Raw genomic sequence first — 18,185 nt, forward strand, 5'->3', positions numbered from 1 at the left:
GAGGCCGCACCGCGCCTCGCGGGACAGGTCGAGCCGGCGGGGCGGCGCCCGGCTCCGGGGAATAATGAGTGTCTGTCAGGCCGGCCCCGGGTGACTGGGCGGGGCGCGGGCGGGGGCGGCGCGGGAGGCGGGGGCGGGGAAGGGCAGGGCGGGGTGCGTGTTTGCCAGTGACTCGCCGACCCCTCCGGCGGCTGCCTCCACCCAAGTGGGTGGGGACCCCTCCCAGCCCGGGTGGCTGCGGCGGCTCCCGCTGCCCCTCCCTGACCCTCCCACCCCGGCTCCCAGCCTCTACTTACCCCGCCAGCCCCGGGGAGGCTCGCAGAGCGAGCGGCGCCGGCGTCATGTGACTGCCCGGAGTTGGTGCCAAGGAGCCAGAGGGGAGCCGGGAGCCGAGCCGCGCGGAGCCCGCGGCCCGAGCGCAGTGCGAGCGCCTGCTGAGCCGAGCGACCCCACCCGCGCGCCCGTGCGGTCGCCGTCCCTGTCGCCGACGCCGTTCGGCCCGGAGCACTTGACCTGCCCGCCCGCGGGGTTCCGGGCGCCGGGGAGCCGGGCCTGGGTTTCCCGGCCGCTGCGCTTGGCACCGCGCTTGGCAGAGTAAGTCCCCGCGCCCTCACCTTGCCCTCCTGCGACCCGCTTTGGGTCGCATCTGCTTGCTTCTCTCTCCTCTCTCTCTTTTTTCTTTTGGAGAAATCGGGGCGCGGAGAACGGGTTCAGGGTGCAGCGAGGGCGCCTCTGGGCTCTGGGAAAGTGTATCGGAGCCCGGGGTGGAGGAGCGAGGGGGAGGGGATGGCGGGCTGGATCGTGGGATACGGGGACCCCGTGGAGCGGGAGCCCGCGGGCGGGGCTCACCTGTGTGGTCCCCGGCCTCCCGCGCTGGGTTCCCTTCGGTGCCCCCCCCCCCCCCCCGGCGCACCCCGCGTGCGGCCGCGTTGGAGAGAGCCAGGTAGCTGCGAGGCCGCGCGCCTGCTCCTCCCCCTCCCACCCCGACTCCGGGGCTCCCGCCCCCCGCCCGCGCCCCCAGCTGCCGCCCGCCCCAGCAAACTTGGAGCCCAGCCTCCGGCGCCCCTGGCAAGAAACTTGGGGGCGATTGGGACTTAAGGAGCATCTCCTGATTGGTACCCGGAGCGGGCGAGCTGCCGGGTCAATTGGCTTGGGGCGGGGAGGGCGCGCGCGCGGGGGGGGGGGGGGAATTACTGAGGTTTGGAGAGTTTGCCTTTGGGGACGTGGAGAGAACCTGCCGCAGTGCCTGAACGCAAAGGATTGCAGCTTGGCTGGCTGTGGAGAGCGCCTTGGGGGTTAGGGAACCGGAGCCGCCTAGGGACCACAGGACTGTTGTGTGGACCAGGACCCTTGGGACCTGTCTAACATTTCAGAGTGGCTGGCTTGGAGGTGGCAGATAAGAGTTGGAATTGTCACATCCATGTCTTCGGCAGATAACAGAAACACTTGTGTAAATTTTCCTGCAGGACACAATAGTAATAGTTGAATATGAATAAGACTTTGAATAATTCAGGTGAAATGGACACTGGAAGTTGTCCACCTTGTATTTCTTCAAAATAAACACTTTACATGGAATCGTTGAGATTTTATTCGAAGAATTTATTATTTTTTTTTCCTCTAATAGTCTCAAGAGAGTCTGGTGCATGGGGAAAAGTATGAATTGGCATTCCGAACTCATTTAGATTAGTATCTTGTTACTAAGCAAAATTAGGGGGGCATGGGCCGGTAGTTGATATGAGTATTTTATGCGTGAATTTGAGGGGCATTTTTTAATAAGAGAATTCTGCTTGCATGATAATGTCCCTCACCCCAGGGAAGTCTTCAGCGGGGCGGGGGGGGGGGGGACGGGACTATGTAATATAAACATTCTAATTTTGCAAGTTAGCTATGCTTTTTGAAGAACCGATCCCTCGGAATCATTCCTTGGCTTAAACGTGTGTGCTAACCTTAGGCTGTTAATAGAAACCTGAAAGAAGGTGTTTGATAATTGAAGTTCCCTGAAGGAAAGCGGCTTTCTCGGCAGTGGGCTTTGCTGCAGCCCGGCACCGTTGGTTAAGTCCTGTGAAGGTGCACGGTAGAGATCGGTTGGCTGACATGGAGAGCACAAGTGTAAGAATGGAGATATGAGAATAACAAAGAAAAGTAGCTGCTTTGGTCGCGAAGCCTTGGGCGATAGAAAACTACGGAGCTGTGGAGAAAGCTATTGTCTGCAAAGTTTCTATATTAAAATCCAATCTTGTTGCTATGGGTACAGCGATGCCTCCCCCCCCCCGCCCCCCGCCCCCCCATCCCCGTTTTTCTTTTTAACCTGTACTTATGTCTACATACCAATCCTTAAATCTCTGATAATGGAAACCTGAGTTGAGTTAAACCATCTTGGCTAAGAAAGTCTAAAGAAAAATACTGTGGATGGGACTTTAAATGGACTTTGCTGCCTTAAGAATACCTAAGGGAAGAATAGACACTGAGAAAATATCTGGGTAAAAACTGGTGCCGTGGTTTAGGGATTGCATGTCAGTTTTGGAGTAAGGGAACTGCCAGGAGAGGGGGAAAAAAAAATCACATTCCCCAAAAGGTGGATTTCAGTAGATTTATGTGGAGAACCAGTGAGTAGCGGTGTCCTCTACCTTTGAGAAAGAATGAGATTTTTCAAGCGGCTACATAGTCAAAGTCTGTGCTTCCTCCAATTTGGCTGTGACTAAGGGAGACTTTAACATGGTCCAGCTTCGGTTCTGTGGGGTTAACCCAGTTGTAGCCTGGATTCTTAAAGCCATGCTCTCCATTTTTCCCAACATGCATGGTGTTTGGCTCAAATTATTATCCCAACGTAGAATTTGGTCAGGGCTGGGGGCTGCTAGCCCTTGGGACCTGGCTGAAAGGGACAAAGGAAATCAGGAGGGAGGCTGGCACTAGGTAATTTGGAAGGTCTCTGCAGCCTGAAGATGATAAAATGACTTGTGCATTCGGGATGTTTACTGTGTGGCAGCTCCTATTTGTAAATAGGGCAGGTCCCCTGTATAAAGCTGGTGTTATTATTCACACCCATAGAACAAACACCTCCACCCCCCTGTTGTTGTCTCAAAAAACTCCAGCTGCTCATGAATATAGGGTCAGGGAGGGCCGGCTAAATGTTTCTCTGTGCTCTCTCTCCAGCACTGCCGGCCGGGCTGTTTCCTGTTCTTTGTTTCAAGGCTGGGGTTTGCGTCATACATTCCAAGTGGCATATGTGTGCTCTTTCCTGTTTCAGGCTGTTTTCTGGTCGATCAGTAGCCTAAACCAGGCCATGGTCCCTGCCCCTAAACTCTGTATCCCCACCCAGGAGTTATCATGTCTCTGCACTTCGATTGCTTAAGATGCCTGTGTTATGTCATAATGAGAAGTCGGTTAACCTTTTCACATACGCCTCTCGCTGCACTGTTTATAGGGGCAAATCAATACTTTTACCTTTTAAAACATATTCCATCGTTGGATTAGGATGTGAGGGGATTCATGGGCATATGGACACATCCAAAGGAAGTTGTTTTTGCAATTTTCCTGTGAAGATGGGTAGAGCCTCACTTTTAAGATAGGCACATTGCCCCGAAGCTGTCCAATTAGGTCAGGATTGACTCCTCAAGAGTTGAAGATCTAGCATTATGAGAAAGCTGTGGCCCAACCTTGTTCATGTTCACTTGGGCTGCCCACGGTAGGCCCTGGGGATGGAGAATTTAAATATCTTGGCCACCTGGGCTGAGTTGGAAAAAGTCTTGCTTGTTTTGAAGGAGAAAACTCTAGAAAAATTATTCAAGCAAAGCATGGCATGTATTGAAGGGGAAAAAAAAATCCCAGGGTTATTTCTTTTAAGGATAAAGATTAAACCAGCTGAGTCTTTCTTTCTTTCTTTCTTTCTTTCTTTCTTTTTTTTTTTTTAAGGACAAAGAGTTTCCTCTATCCCAGAGTTGATTTCTAGCCCAATTTAAGAGTAATAAAAATCTTAAGGAAAAGGAAAGTTAGGTACTGACTGGTTGATTTTCTTTAATGATAGTTTGGAAACTTGTAATCTTCTGTTTTGAAAACAGAAGGATGATTATCTTTCATAATATCAGTTTTTTATCCTTTTTGCTTGTGGCTTCATTAGTCTAGATAAACTGTTTAAAAACAAGTTTTTGTAATCCCCCCCCCTCAAGCTCTTGAGAAACTTTTTTAAGGATTGGGGGCGGGGACTTTTATGTGGGTTTTTTGTTTTTTGTTTTCAAACTTGGGGATTTTCTTTAAAACTTAAAGGGATGATCTACAGTGGTGCCTAATGGAATTAATTCAAGAGATGCTACCATACAAATCAGGCCTGACCTGCCAGTCCTGAGAATAGGTAGTTGTGTTTAATTTGCCCATCCTGCTAGAGTTAGTTACAACAGGAGAGTATAGAGTGATACAAAGTGCAATGTTCCATCTGCCTCTGGTACAAAAGTTACCAGAGCCCAAGGGTTGGCTAGTGATACCTTCCTTGAAAAATCTTGGGCGATGTAGAAATTCCCAGTGTTGCTTTGGTTCCTTTTTTTTTTTTTTTCTTTCTCTCTTGGAACAAGGCAACTTGAAATATTAAGTTGATCAGTAGCACAAGAGACCTTTAAGCTGAAGTTCATAAGTCTTCAAATTGAAGCGGTTTTTTTGGTTTTGTTTTTTAGTTCCAAAGTTGCAAACAGCACAACTAGATTGGGTAGACACAACTAGACAGTCTTGATGAGGTGTGTTCTCCTGATCATTCTTTCTGCTTGGGGGTGGGGACGGGCCAGGGAGGTGGCTCATAGGATTGATTAGGGTCTAATCTACCGTCAGAAGTGCTGCAAACTTTTAAATGCTGTATTAAATTGTTGGGGAAATCACATTTTTTATTTTTGGTAGTTGCTATAATTATAAGACATGGGAACAATAGTTTTCATCTCCTCACCAGATAAGTCATCATGCCTAATTTAACTTCATTGTCTCCAGGTTCTTGCCTTTTCTTCTATTTCCAAATCTACACTTTTGCTATAAAATGGTGGCCTTCCTCTTCAGTGTTTCTTGCTACTTTTACACCCATTTGCATTAAAAAAAAAAAAAAGACATAAGCAACCTTGTCCTTTAAGTAGTAGGAATTACATTATTCTGGAAAGTGGACTTCTTGAAGTTACTAGTTATCATTGAGCCTAGCTTTTATGGGGAAAGAAATCCCTAGAATCTTAGAGCAATTAACACCTGGTTTGCCAAGTGATTATTTTCTCAGCCGTGCCTCTGAGGAGGAGAGGAGGGCATGGTCTGCAGGCTTCCCATTTCAGGCCCCGTCTGTCCAGGCCTCGCTGCTTCTCATCTTAGGCCGTCATGCCAGAGCTCGGAGACAGGAAACCAGACCGAGTCTGCCCTGATAAGGGAGAGTATTGTCTAGAGGAGGTAGCTGCTCCCCCACCCCATCCACCCCAAAGACTCCTTCCTTGAAAGTTAGTACGAAAAAGAAGTGGTGCTCTGTAGACACTTTGCAGATCAGGACGAGAGGTGTTTTTCTCGCAAAGCCAAAGAGAAAAAGTATATACACCCCAACTGTCTCCACGCCCCGGCCCCCCCACCCCGACTGTGGACCGTGACTCTGCAGTGCCCCATTAAAGAAGCTGTCCCTCTGAGCCTCGGCCTGCGTGTTTGTAGTGAAGTTCTTTGGCAGAAACTGCTTGCTGGAGGTCTTTGAGACTCCTTCCCACTGTGTTGGAAGGCTGAATACGTTATCATTTCCCCAGCACTATCAAGGGGGGTTGGGGTGCAGATGGAGCAACAAGCTCCTTTGGTCTAGTCTAGATTTCCCCCTGGTTTCCCGAAAGGGGGTATCCCAGATGGAAACCCTCCCAGGAGTGGCATTGTGAGTCCAGCCTGGTCGGGGACATACTCCAGTTACCAGTCTTGGGAAGGGTTAGGGATGAGGCAGGGGATGGTTCGGAGCTGGAATCAGCCCCCATCCATGGAGCGCAGCCCAATCTGGACAGGCAAAGAGGGAATGGAGATTGTTGAAGTCGGGCACACTACCCTGGAGAACAGCCTGGGTTGGTCTCCTGTGGCCTCTGCCATTCTTTCCAAGAACTGTGGACTGTTGGCTCTAATCACTGCCGTTCACTCCTTTTATCTGTGCGTGTACTTCATACCCTGGTACCTTCAAAGCTTTTGCACTCCCAAATGCTTTGATTAGGGAGATCAATTTCCTGTTCCGCGTTACCTCTTCAAACCCGGTGCTTCTGTCTCCCCTGACTCCTTAAAGGGGTCACGTTTTGTGTTTTAGGAGATGTTTCCCTGGCCTCCATCCCGGGTTAATCCCGGGCTCTTGCCCTTCATGTAGATCCTACATGAGAAGCGTAGTTGGACATCCATACATTGGTTCATCTCCCAGGTATTTATTGAACACCTAGTCATTAGTGCTAATCTCCCACTGCGTGCCATCATCGTTCTGAGTTATGCCACGGGATGGAGGGGAGCTGCCTTGAGTGATCTAACCTGAAAAGGCATTTTGAAATCTTAATTGCTGTTGGAACCCGCCCCATGGCACTGCTTACCATGGACCCGTGTGCACACCACACCCTCTGTCTTGGGGAGTGATCCCAGGGTGAGACGATTCCACCCAAAAATGGCTCCCTCCGCCCAGGTCTGAAAACAGTCACGCTTTGGTTCCTGGCTGCAGCTCCACGAGCGTAGACGAGTCCCTTCGCCTCTTCCTGTAGTTCCTCATTTCTAAAATGGGGATGGAGACCTGACCCCTCCACCTTTGCAGTTACTGGGAGGATTTCCGTATTTACTTGGGTAAAGCTGCCAACTTTTCTCAGCAGTTTTATGGACCAGCCGCAGGTGCACAGGCTGGCAAGACTAATACCCTACTTCGGGAACCTCAGAATATGTCTTTTGATCTTGTGTCCAGATATGCTTGGAAAGAGGGGGTGCAGGCAGCCAGCGCCAGCTGGGAGGGGTTAAAATCATTCCTGTTGGCTACTGCAAGATTGTCACTGAGTCCCATTTTCCCCAGGGACCAGTCTCTTAGAAGTCACTGTCCCACTGTTAGCATGCAGCCCTCTCTATGCTGGCAGTTGAGTGGTGCGCCAAACGGCCAGCCTTGACGTCAGTGAACGTGAGTTCGTGAGTTCGAATCCTGGCTCCAGCTGTGTGAACTGGGCAGGTTTTTAGACCTCGCCCTTGAAGTTTTTTTCACCTGTGAAATGAGAAGGCAGTTCCCACTCAAGTTACGAAATGACACGGACGAGTAAAGAGCGGGACCTTCGTCATGAAGGTGGTGGTGGCCAGCAAGCAGGGGCGGACACATCCCGTGGTAGCCTTTGTTTTCATGGGTCAACAAAAATAGCCCTCTCTGTTTTTGAGACGCGGGACTCTCTGTGTAGCCCAGGCTGGGCTCACATTTGTAACAGTCCCACAATTTCTCCTGAGAACTGGGAATATGAGCAGAAGTATCGCTTACAGAAAATAAAGACTGGCCCACACAAACCCTTTCACCTCCAGCTGCCTCCCCTTCCTTCCTTATTCTCTCTTATGTTCTGTTTTAGATTTTTTCAGAGCCCTTGACACTAGGCTTATTCAAAAGGCCTCCATGGGGGGATAGGAAAAACAGTTGGGAAATGGTAGTAGTGGAGAAGAAGGTCCTCCGGAGACTGGAGAGGCAAGGCTAAGGTGAGGGGCAGTGACTTCTTCAGGAAGTTTTGATCGTTTATTTCCTGTAGGGCTGGGCCCTCCCTCCCTCACCCTTGGAACATTTCAAGTGTGCTCCCAAGGAGATGGCTGCGGAAGTCCTGCTCAGGGCTTGGTCGCTTGTGATTAATTATTATTATTATTGGGGGGAGGGGTTGCTTGTTGTTAGCTCCTTAGGCCCAGCGTAGGAAGAAACATCTTTGTTTGTTTCACTCTCTCTTGGGAGGGAGCCTCCTAAGGTGTCAGGGAGGCACCTGCCTGGACCCTTTGGGCTGTGCTGGAGGACACACCCAGCCTGTCTAGGTAAGAGGTGGCCAACCTGGATGTACTAGGGAGCAGTCAGCTGGCCACATAGGGAGGGCCTTGAGCAGGTCTTTGAAGAATTAGGAGGATTTAGATAAGCCGGAAGAGGAGGGGGCATTCCACACTGTTGCCCAGCATCAGGGCCAAAAATGAACAAAAGCCTGGGGTTTGAGAGTGGGGGAGGCAGGGCCACTTGGAGAGCCGGGCCTGGTTAGGGAGCTGGTGACAAGCACGGGCAGTATGGCCCCGCCCGGGCAGCCCCAGGCTCCCCTGGAGGAGGGAGCAGAAGAGGTAGGGATGGGTGGTAAGGGAGCTGGGCTGCCTTACTGGGTCATGGACTCCACAGGAGGCCTGAGTGAGGACCTGGCCTCCATGGCAGTGATGGAAGGGGAAAGAGGTGGGGCAGGCTTCACAGATGACCTTAGGTTTCCATGGCGAAAGACCAGAAAATAAGGCAAATGGGAGGGAGGGAGGGAGGGGCAACCTCTTAGAGAGGAGACTGGGAGGAGGAGGAGGAGGAGGAGGAGGAGGAGGAGGAGGAGGAGGAGGAGGAGGAGGGTTTGGGCTGGAGCCATGTTGCCCAGCAGTGGTTGCAAGCGATTTCTGGTTTGTGTTTACTGTGGACGGGGAGGGCAGCCCCCCCCCCCCCAACATACACACACAGTTTTGTGTCTGAAGGTGCAGTCACTCCATGGTGGACACTCACTCCTGGACCAGGAACTACACCACCCTAACAGTTTTTTCTGGTTATTTTTAAGATCCTAGCCATCCTTGCTCAGGGTGGAATTTCCAGGAACTGGCTGCAGCCTGGGGCCAGTCAGGTCCCTTCCAGCCTTCCCACTCCCTGCAGGGTGGGGCTCCACGGGTGGAGGCCCAGCAGGGTGGAGTGAGGTGGGTCTCCAGCGATAGGGAGGGCACCTCCTAGTGAGCCAGGCAGAGGAGAGGCTCTGTGGCCTCACAGCAGCCCTTCTGGGTTTGATTATATAACGCCTCACAGAGGAGAACTGGGAGGGCTAGGGCGAGGTCTTTGGAGCTGTGTACACAGCAGGATTAGACGTTGCGGGTATTTTTCAATTTATCTTAGGTTGCTTGCCCTTAAAAACTACAACACAGAATTGCCAGGGAGCATAAAGGAAGGAGGAAAACACACACACACACACACACACACACACACACACACACACACGTGGAACCAACCAAGCAGGTGCCCATGAACTTGAGAGTTGACCTGAAGGGTAGAGTAGGCTTGGGTCTCCCCGCCCCAACCCCCTGTCGGAAGGGGCTGGTGTGGAAATGTGGAGGGACCTCCTGCTTGTCACCTTTGCACCTGTCCTCACTTACATGGAAAGTCAATTGCTTCACTCGGTCTTTCCGAGGTACAGGGTGTGGGCAGAATCTTATCTGAAGCCATGTCCTGTTTGGACAAGTTGGACTCGCCCTGGCAGCTCTCCATGGGGTGGAGCAGATGGGTGGAGGCAGAAAAGAAAAAATTGGGTGGCCTGTTCGCCGAGGAGGAGGGCAGATTGTTTGCTCTCTGGAGCATTATATTCCATCTGCAGCGAAATAATTCATTTCTCTCCCTTTTACAAAACACGGTATAACCCGCAAACATAATTTATGAGAGGCAAAGCTTTGGAACTATTCCGTGGGACTCTTTTCAAATCGACAGGAGAAGACAGAGGTGGGTGAAGAGACTTGGGTGGTGTGAAAACTGGACACCCTTCCAGGTAGGTGCCAGCACTCAAGGCCAGCCTCTGAGTTAGTTAGGTGGTGGCTCCCGGGTCTCTGGCCAGGCCATTGCAGAGTTCTCCTCCCTGGGAGCGCTCCGAGAGTTTGCTAAGGAAATGTAAAGAAAGGTTTCCAAAGGAAGTTCAGCTCCACACACTTGCCCTCCTGGCCAAGATACACAGAGAGCTGAGATTTTACCCCTCGGGTCTTTTGGAGAGTGAGGGTGGGGACCACTGACAGACTTCCTCGTTTGAAAATTCACTCTTGGGAGAGCAGAAGGGGCCGTTGCTGGTTATCGCCTGGTGGTTGGTTGTCCCATGGTTCTGTTCTCTGCACACCTGTCTGAGGTTCTCTTGGAGGGAAGCCGGTAATTGGGACAAGCCTCAGGGTCAGGCTGGGCTGGGGAGCTAGTCACACGGGGGACCCTTGGAGGACCCAAGGAAAGAAACGCGGACGAAGGATGGGGGTAAAAAGAAAAGAGAGTGTCAGGCCAGTCTCACTTTGTCCTCCACAAGCTGAGAAGTTGTGGACTTTATTTCCCCGCCCCCATTCACTCCTCTTCTGAAGCAGTTGTACTCTGAGCCTCTCTAGAAGTCGCCTCAAGGATTCGCCAGGCTTCCCATATGTAATTCTACAGTTTTGTATGTTGACAGAAATCTGACCCTTGATCCGATCTGACCCTTGCCGTCAAAAAATAGAATTGGAGTCGGGGGATGTTCAGAAGGGGCGTCACTTCTAAATGAAAATTCAGTTTTTCAGGCCCTCCCCTGCCTAATCACCCACCAGTTGCTCCAATTACGGGAAGTTATTTGGGCAAAAGTGATTTTCTTATATTGTTGGTTTTTAAGCGCCGCAGTAACTTAGTTTTAAAAAACAAAAGTAGGTTTTGCTGTTTTATCTTGCCATTGCTTAATTCAGATTGAGTGCTGAGCGGAAACAGAACTAAGATGTAAATGTGTGTTTGGTTGGAAAACAGAAAAACAACAACCACATTTGAGGCTCCTCATCTCTGCGATACCCACATAAAGTGGTTAATAGGATTCCTCAGCTTGGTTAAAACCCACAAGATTTTTAAAGACCCTGAGGCAGGCACACGCCTGTCTTCTGCCAGCGTCCTAAGGCGCCAATGCCTGTTTTAGTGCGCCACCTACTGGTTCTGTTGAGGATTGCTGCCGGTGCGGCGAAAGGCTTTACAAGCCGCGGTGGTTTCAGAATCCCTTTTTGAAAATGAGTGAGGTGTGGTGGTATGCACCTGTCATTCCTGTACTTGGGGGAGAGAGAGAGAGAGAGGCAGGTGTGGAGCTCTGAATTCTAAGCCAGCCTGGTTTACTAGTAAGCTCTAGGTCAGCCAAGGCTACATAGTGAGACCCTGTCTGAAAAGTAGAAAAAGGAGCTTTTAAAAAAGAGACAGTAATACCTGCAGAGCACAGCACTGTTAAAGACCCCGATTCCTACAGGTCTTAGCTTATTTTTACTTAGCTGGAAGGCGCTTTGGTGGCACTGTGGTCATTCTTTCATGATTTAAATATTAACTTTAGTTCAGGTCTAAAGGATTGAACCCAGGGCCTTTCGGAAGAAGGCAAGCATCCTGCCAGAGTTACACTGCCTCTTTCCTGATCCTTCACCAGAACCCCTGAAGTCTAAAGCAGTGGCCGAGGCGATTGGTGCAGAGAAGTCACTGCAGTTGTTTTGAACAGGCAGCCTGATGTGTTCACACAATCCATTTTCTTTTTCTGTCCTCCGTCCCCTTTATCTTTAAACTTTTAACTATAGAAACAATAAACTTGAATATCATTTCACGGGTATGTGTAGCCAGCCCTTCCTCCCAACTCTCTTAGGAGCCCAGACTGGCCTTGAACTTGTGGCATTCTCTTGCCCCAACTTCCTCAGAAGTGCTGAGATCTAGGTGTGTATTAGAAGCTCTTGCTAACAGCTGAGGGTTCCAGGCATTTATCTTTATATATTGCTCCAGGGTTTGAAGCCAAGGAGTTAAGTCTCATGTGTGTTTAGTATGTACCACATATCCAAAAACGCTGTGCACATGTGTGGAAGTGAGTAATTTAGAGGAAAAGGCTCCTAAAACTTGAAGGAGTGTAGTCTGTATCCTGCTTATGAGACGTATTGCCTCGGGGCTAGAAGTCTGAGGCCTCAAAGCCAGGTCTCTCTCCTTCCACACCTGGGAATGTGAGCGCCAAGATAACCATCCTGTGGGATAGATGGTGCTAGTGAATTCCATTTAAAGGGCTGAGGTGTTGGTGGGAAGCTGCTAAGCTGTGACCTTATCAATGTAAGCAGAGGTGTCAACTAGTTTTTTGGTCTCTGGCAACACCAAGAGATGCTGCACCTTCTCTAAGGTGTGGGGTGTGTGAGTGTGTGTAGCTGCAGAGCTGCTGGATTAGGGCTGGTTATTAGATCCTAAGACACAAAGAGGCTTTCTTCCTAATGAGATCACCCATTTTTTGCTGCCCATTTGTTTTTTGCTGGGATACCTGAGAGGGTGGTGACACCATGGGTTTGAGCAACCTGGTGTCACATTGTGTTTGCAGATTATGATACATCCTAGGGTATGGGGCAATTCATTGTGACGTCAGGGCCGTGTGGGGTGGGTGATATTTACATGAAAATCAGAAGAGGTTCCGTCGAAGTGCTGAAGGCCAGGAGCCACCTGGTACCACATTCGTGCTTCTGTGTGACAGTGTGTAACTGCTGGAGCTCCTGTGCAGGAGACTCTGGGCACTGTGGTCATGGGACCGTGGGGGCGGGACATTCTCCACATTGAGGGACAGGATGCAGAGACTCTAGAACACATGTGCAGGAGACTCTGGGCACTGTGGTCATGGGACCGTGGGGGTGGGACATCCTCCACACTGAGGGAGAGCATGCAGAGACTCTAGAACACATGCTCACGAGACTCTGGATGCTGCAGTCATGAGGCCGTGACATTCTCCACACTGAGGGAGAGGATGCAGAGACTGAAGGACAGGATGCAGAGACTAGAACACATGCTTACAAGACTCTGGACGCTGCAGTCATGGGACCATGGGGATGGGAGGGACATCCTCCACACCGAGGGAGCGGATGCACAGACAACTCTAGAACCTGTAACTTCTTTTAAAGTTTTCTTTTCAAATTGTGTGTCTCTGTGTGGGTATGTGCTGGTGAGTGCAAAGGCCCATGGAGGCACGGAGAGGGCATTGGGTCCCCAAAGGCTGAAGTTAGAGATGGGTGTGAGCTGTCCAAGATGAGTGCTAGGAATCCAACTCAAGGCTGCTGCAAAAGCGGTGTGTATTCTTAACCATTGAGCCTCTCTGCAGCCTTGGTGGGGTTTTTCATTTTTGAGACAGAGTCTTGCTGTGTATCCCAGGCTGGCCTCAGACTTGGGGCAGCTCTCCTCCCTCAGTCTCAGTGCTTGAGATCACAGGCATGCCACGTTTCTCAGGAAAAACTTAACTCGCTTTGCCATCTGAACCAGGGTGACGTGTGACCTTGAATGACCTTGCCTCAAATCAAAGCGCTAAACGTGTAACCCAAGTTGGGACGGGTGAGGGCCCGATGCAGCTGGGTGAAGTCCGTAGCAGTTGGGCAGTGGCCCTGTGCAGCAGATTGTGCTTACAGAGCAGGACAGGACAGGCCCAAGGTAGGCCTTGCCTTTACATTAGAGTAAGAGCGCGCTGATATAGTAACCCGTGAGTGAGTGTGGGTGTAGGACGGTATGTCTCAAGACCGAGTAGACTTTTCTCAAAGAAATGTAAATGGCAAATTAAAATGAAAAAGGTTCAGCCTCAGTAATGGTTAGCTCAAAATAAGATGATTTATCATTTGAGGGCCATCAAAATGGAATCAAAGAGTTCTCCTTTGGAAAATTTGTCGTGAGAATTAGACCACGTGGGATACAGTGCAGAGAATGTCAATGCTGTCTGTTGTGGTGAACATTTGGAAACCCAGGGTCCAACAATTTTTTTTTTTAATTTTATAATTTAATTTAATTTTACATATCAGCCACGGATTCCCTTGTTCTCCCCCCACACACACACAATGTTTTTATTATTTCCTCCTTTGTTTGTGTGTGTGCCTGTTCAGAGGGCTGCTTGCTCCTGCTTCATGCAGGTTCTGGGGACCGAACTGTGGTCATCAGGCTTAGCAGCAGACATGTTTGCCCACCAGGCTATCTCATTGGCCATTGGCCCTTGTGTCTAATGAAAGGTGACAATTTAAACTGATCTGCTCACGTGCGTGGTGAGTTTGATGGTTTGAGTCCGTACTCATTACAACAAAGAAACATTTTCAATAAAGTCTTAAGTGGCCGTAAAGGTACTTAACAGTGCGTGTACGACATTCCCACTTCAGAGGGTCTGGAGGGTTAACACAGGTATCCGTGCTGGTTGCTTCTCGGTTTCGTTCTCCCTGTTTTTTTTCTGTGATGAGCATGGGGGTGGGGTGGATCTTCTGCTGAGCTGCCCAGCAATGCCAAGCAAGGTTCCTGCCAGAAGAGGCTGTACATATTGTTCCAGAAATGTCAGGGTTTGTATAGTTGAGTAAGAAATGCTGCTTCATTTAGTCCTGCCCGTGAGGCCTGGTTTTAATTATATGAAAGGGCATCTTTCATAGTAGGTAAGGCAAACAATTCTAGCCATTCTGGGGGTGAGAGAGAAGATAGAGTGGAGAAAAAAGGGTAAGGGGCTGTTTTTTATTCTTCTTAGATTATGTGACCTTGGTATTAAGACTAGGCTTGTTGTTTTGTTTTCCAGGCCAAACATCAGAACACCCTAGAAGGCTTAACTAAAAGAATGCTCATGTTTGACCCAGTCCCTGTCAAGCAGGAGGCCATGGACCCTGTCTCTGTGGTGAGTTTCCCAAGACCGAACAGCTCTCTTCACTGATAACGTTATGTGTTGTGTTGTTTCCTAACATGTGCTCCAAACATGTGTTTGACAGGCATTTGACAGGAGGCATTTCTCAAAGCCTCCAGTAATAAACGAGGTGCCACTATCCATCCTTAGGACCCATTCCCCACACCCCTAGATAGGGTCAGCCACAGGCCGAACTGTTCACACTGAAAGTGAGTTCACAGATGCGTGTGTTAAAATACGTTGAGAATAAAGTAATTTAAGAAAAAAGCATTGACAGAAGCCATACGGAGCTGTGGTTCTATCAGGGTTGACTGAGGAGAAGCCGGCCAGAGGAGGGACTTGGCAGCGAGGCCAGACTCTTACTACATTTGGAATAGTTTGTGGCTGGGTGGGAATTACATCCATGGTCCTTTTGTAAGCCTCGGGGCTAAGCTGTCCCCCTGTTGCGAGCCAGGCCATGGTGCTGCTAGGCCACCAGGGGACTAAGAGTCAGTCCAGGTATTTGTGTAGGTCCAGCCCTAGTGCCCTGGAGATGAGACGTGGGTGACAGAGAGGTGCCTGCCGGCTTTTCGAAGCAGGAGTAGTTTAGACTTGAGGATGTGGTTTAGCGGGTACTGACTAACAGGCAACACTCCCAGTCTGTCTTGCTCTTTTCTTCCATGGGATTGGAAAATCTTCACAAGGGGGAAAAAAATCTTGGCCTGGATGTGTATCTGAAGGCTGGGGACGAGAGGCTTGCAGAATTAGATCATCCTTCTGCACTGGCTGTTGGAGGTTCCTGCCAGAAATACTTACACAGGACACGGGGTCACTCTAAGGAGCCTGGAACTCAGTTGCCATGGATACTACTAAGCCAGTGAAGGATGTCTCCACACGTGTCCATAATGAAAAGTGAAGTGAGAGCATCTTTGAGGAGACAGCATTTACATTCCAGCACAGTGGCTGGATAACGCAGTTATCACATACTTAAGTGGAATGATTGAACAGTTAGACTTACAGTCACCAAAGAAACAGAGTTTTCTCCCACAGCGTCTCTGCACTGCTGTCTCCTGCCCCTTTTCCTACCCCTTTTCCTCAGCTGTTGCAATGATCATCTTCCAGGAAAATGAACGTTAAAAGATAGACACATTTCTCTGGTCTGTAACTGGAGAATATAATGTTTATCAATGGTGCATGGCCATCACTGGTACATTTGACTGGTGTGTACATCCAGCGTTCTTAATCAAGCATGAAAATACAGCTCACGAGAGCCCATTTGCAGCTAACGGGAAGACCCACATTACCAAATTGAGATAACCAGGTGCAAGGAAAATGCAGCTTAGCTGTGGAGGGAGGGGATGAAGTGACTCTTTATCTTCTTATGTGTTAGAATGCAGTCATTTCTGTCATTTTGCTTTCTATTGCTGTGATGACCATCGTGATCCAAAGCAAAGAGGGCAGTGTGGTCGGAAGGTTTCTCGGGTCCTGCCCGGCCACACCCATCACTGAGGGAAAATCAGGGCAGGATCCTGAAGCAGAGACCTTGGAGGGATACTGCCGGGACTTACTCAAGAGCTACCCTTCTCATACAACCGAGGACCGCTGGCCCGTGGATAACGCCGCCCACAGCTCCCGCAGTGGGCTGGGCCCTTTCACATCAGTCATTTAATCAAGAAAATGTCCCACAGACTTGCCTACGGGTCAGTCTCCAGGAGACGGTTTTCTCAGTCAAAGTCTCTCTTCCCAGGTACCCTGATCTTGTGTCAAGTTCACAGAACAACAAAGCACACGTATAAAGGTGAAGTGTAAAAGTGTTTTTTCTAGTTAGTGACTTTTTCCTCCGTCGTGTGCTAGCGGTCAGCTTCACCTGACACAGAGTGCATTCCGTGCTGTCTCCAGAAGCTAATTCAGTCCTTACCATGGAGGAGTAGAGAGGGTTCCAGTTTGTGCTCAGGTCGGTTCCGTCTCCCCCACCTTCGTAGGAAGATGTGGAGGAATCAAAAAGGCACATTGGACATTTGTAAGGTTGGTTTTGAGACGGAGTCTTGCTGTGTATCCCATACTGGCCTTGACTCATGGCAATCCTCCTGCCTCAGCCTTCTGAGTGCTCAGATTGCAGGCATGCCCCACTATGCCTACAAAGAAATTTTTATCCTGTATATTGGTATTTTTGCCTACATGTATGCGTGAGTACATGCAGTGTCTGAGGAGGCCAGAAGAGGACATTAGTCTCCTGGAACTGGAGTCAAGACAGTTGTGAGCTGCCACGTGGGTGCCGGGAACCAAACCCAGGTCCTCTGCAAGTGCTGTTAACCACTGGGCCACTTCTCCAGCCTCCAGAACTTTTCCTTTTTTTAAATCCTAAGAAAAAGCATAACGATGCTGTTGTGTCTGTCCATATGTCTGTTCATAGTCATCGCTCCCCACCACCACCTTTCCCTTTTTTAAAGAAAATCCTGGCCAGAGCAGTCCTATTCTTTGTTATTTTTGTCATAGTTTAGAGAAAGTAAGGAAATAGCGTTTTTCTTCTACTGAAATCTAAACCCTGTTAAAGTCTGTGCACATGATAGAAAGGACTAATGGGAAAGGTAAAAACTAGACGCTGTAATTCAGGCCGTCGGAAAGAAAACAAGCTGAAGAGAAACATTTAAAAATACTTTTGAATCTTCCTCTAACTTCCCTCTGAAGTCTTCTTTCCTTTTTCTTTTCTGGTGACTCTTGTCACCCAGCAGACTCCTTGTTCTGTGAGAGGTCCTTAAAAACCAGTCATTTCCCGAGCTCTGTCCCAATTGCCGCCCTTGGTGGTTTTCCTGGACTGGGTGGACAGAAAGCTGTCTTTCTGTTCGCCTCAGAACATTTGCTGAGCCCAGAGCAAGTGTTTATGAGCGCGCCCCGCCTTCCGCCTTCCTGTGCCCAGAGCCCCACCTGTGGTCTGAGTTCTTCGGCCTGGCCCTGTCACAGATGCTCCTTGTTTTCATGGTCATCAGCAGTAGAGACTTCCTGTTCCTGTCACTTGTCCCACCCACTGACTGTCCTGTAACTCTCCGAAGCCGTTCCTAAGAAAATATGGAACTGGAAATTCTCGCTGTATAAAGTAATAGTAAGGCCCCTGGGAGAGTGGCCAAGCCTCTGCCCGCCTACCCCCCACTGTTCCCCATCCCCCTCCCCCCCCAGCCCCCTGTCTTCAAGAATCAGAAGGATCGGCATTATTCTGAGCCTGGACAGGAGTGAAGAGCTCCCGAGAGCCGATGAACTCATCCCAGACATCCAGACTCGGAGTGCTTATGAAGCCCCTGCCTCGCATTCCAGAGACAAGCAGCAGTCAACAAATACATACATGCAGCAGAGGCGTGGCCATCCCGATGGACAGTTTCACAGAAGAAAAGAACCTGGGGCTGGGGGCAGAGCTGGTAGACCCTCGTCTGTGTCTCGTCTTTAAATAGCTATGTTGCTGAAGACGGAATAGGAGGATATTGGGGTTCCATTCATGCCTGCCAGTGGCCAGAGAAGACTTTTCTGTTCCGCTTAGTGGGGTTCCCATCCCAAGTCATACCTAATGTGCATCCGTTTTTACATTGTGCGTGCCAAATGGGTGTCCGCCACTGCAGTTAGGCTGCGTGCCTAAGTAGGGAAGATTCT

The 18,185-nt window shown here is 49.8% G+C and overlaps 1 protein-coding gene across 2 annotated transcripts in view; it reads left to right on the forward strand.

Moving 5' to 3' along the window:
- The first annotated feature begins 357 nt into the window (after positions 1–357).
- Positions 358–18,185, forward strand: part of Klf3 (KLF transcription factor 3) — a 28,186-nt gene continuing 10,358 nt past the window's right edge. Inside the window, exons 1-2 of one of the 2 annotated variants that reach the window (XM_059275898.1) lie at positions 358–594; positions 14,466–14,561. In XM_059275898.1, the coding sequence (XP_059131881.1) occupies positions 14,505–14,561 (57 nt within the window). In that variant the 5' untranslated portion in view covers positions 358–594; positions 14,466–14,504. Of the gene's footprint in view, positions 595–9,412; positions 9,717–14,465; positions 14,562–18,185 lie in introns of those variants that run through there. The other variant, XM_059275899.1, reaches the window with a different exon arrangement.

Source organism: Peromyscus eremicus, chromosome 10 (assembly GCF_949786415.1).
Source record: "Peromyscus eremicus chromosome 10, PerEre_H2_v1, whole genome shotgun sequence".
In the NCBI taxonomy this organism is placed as follows: Eukaryota; Metazoa; Chordata; class Mammalia; order Rodentia; family Cricetidae; genus Peromyscus; species Peromyscus eremicus.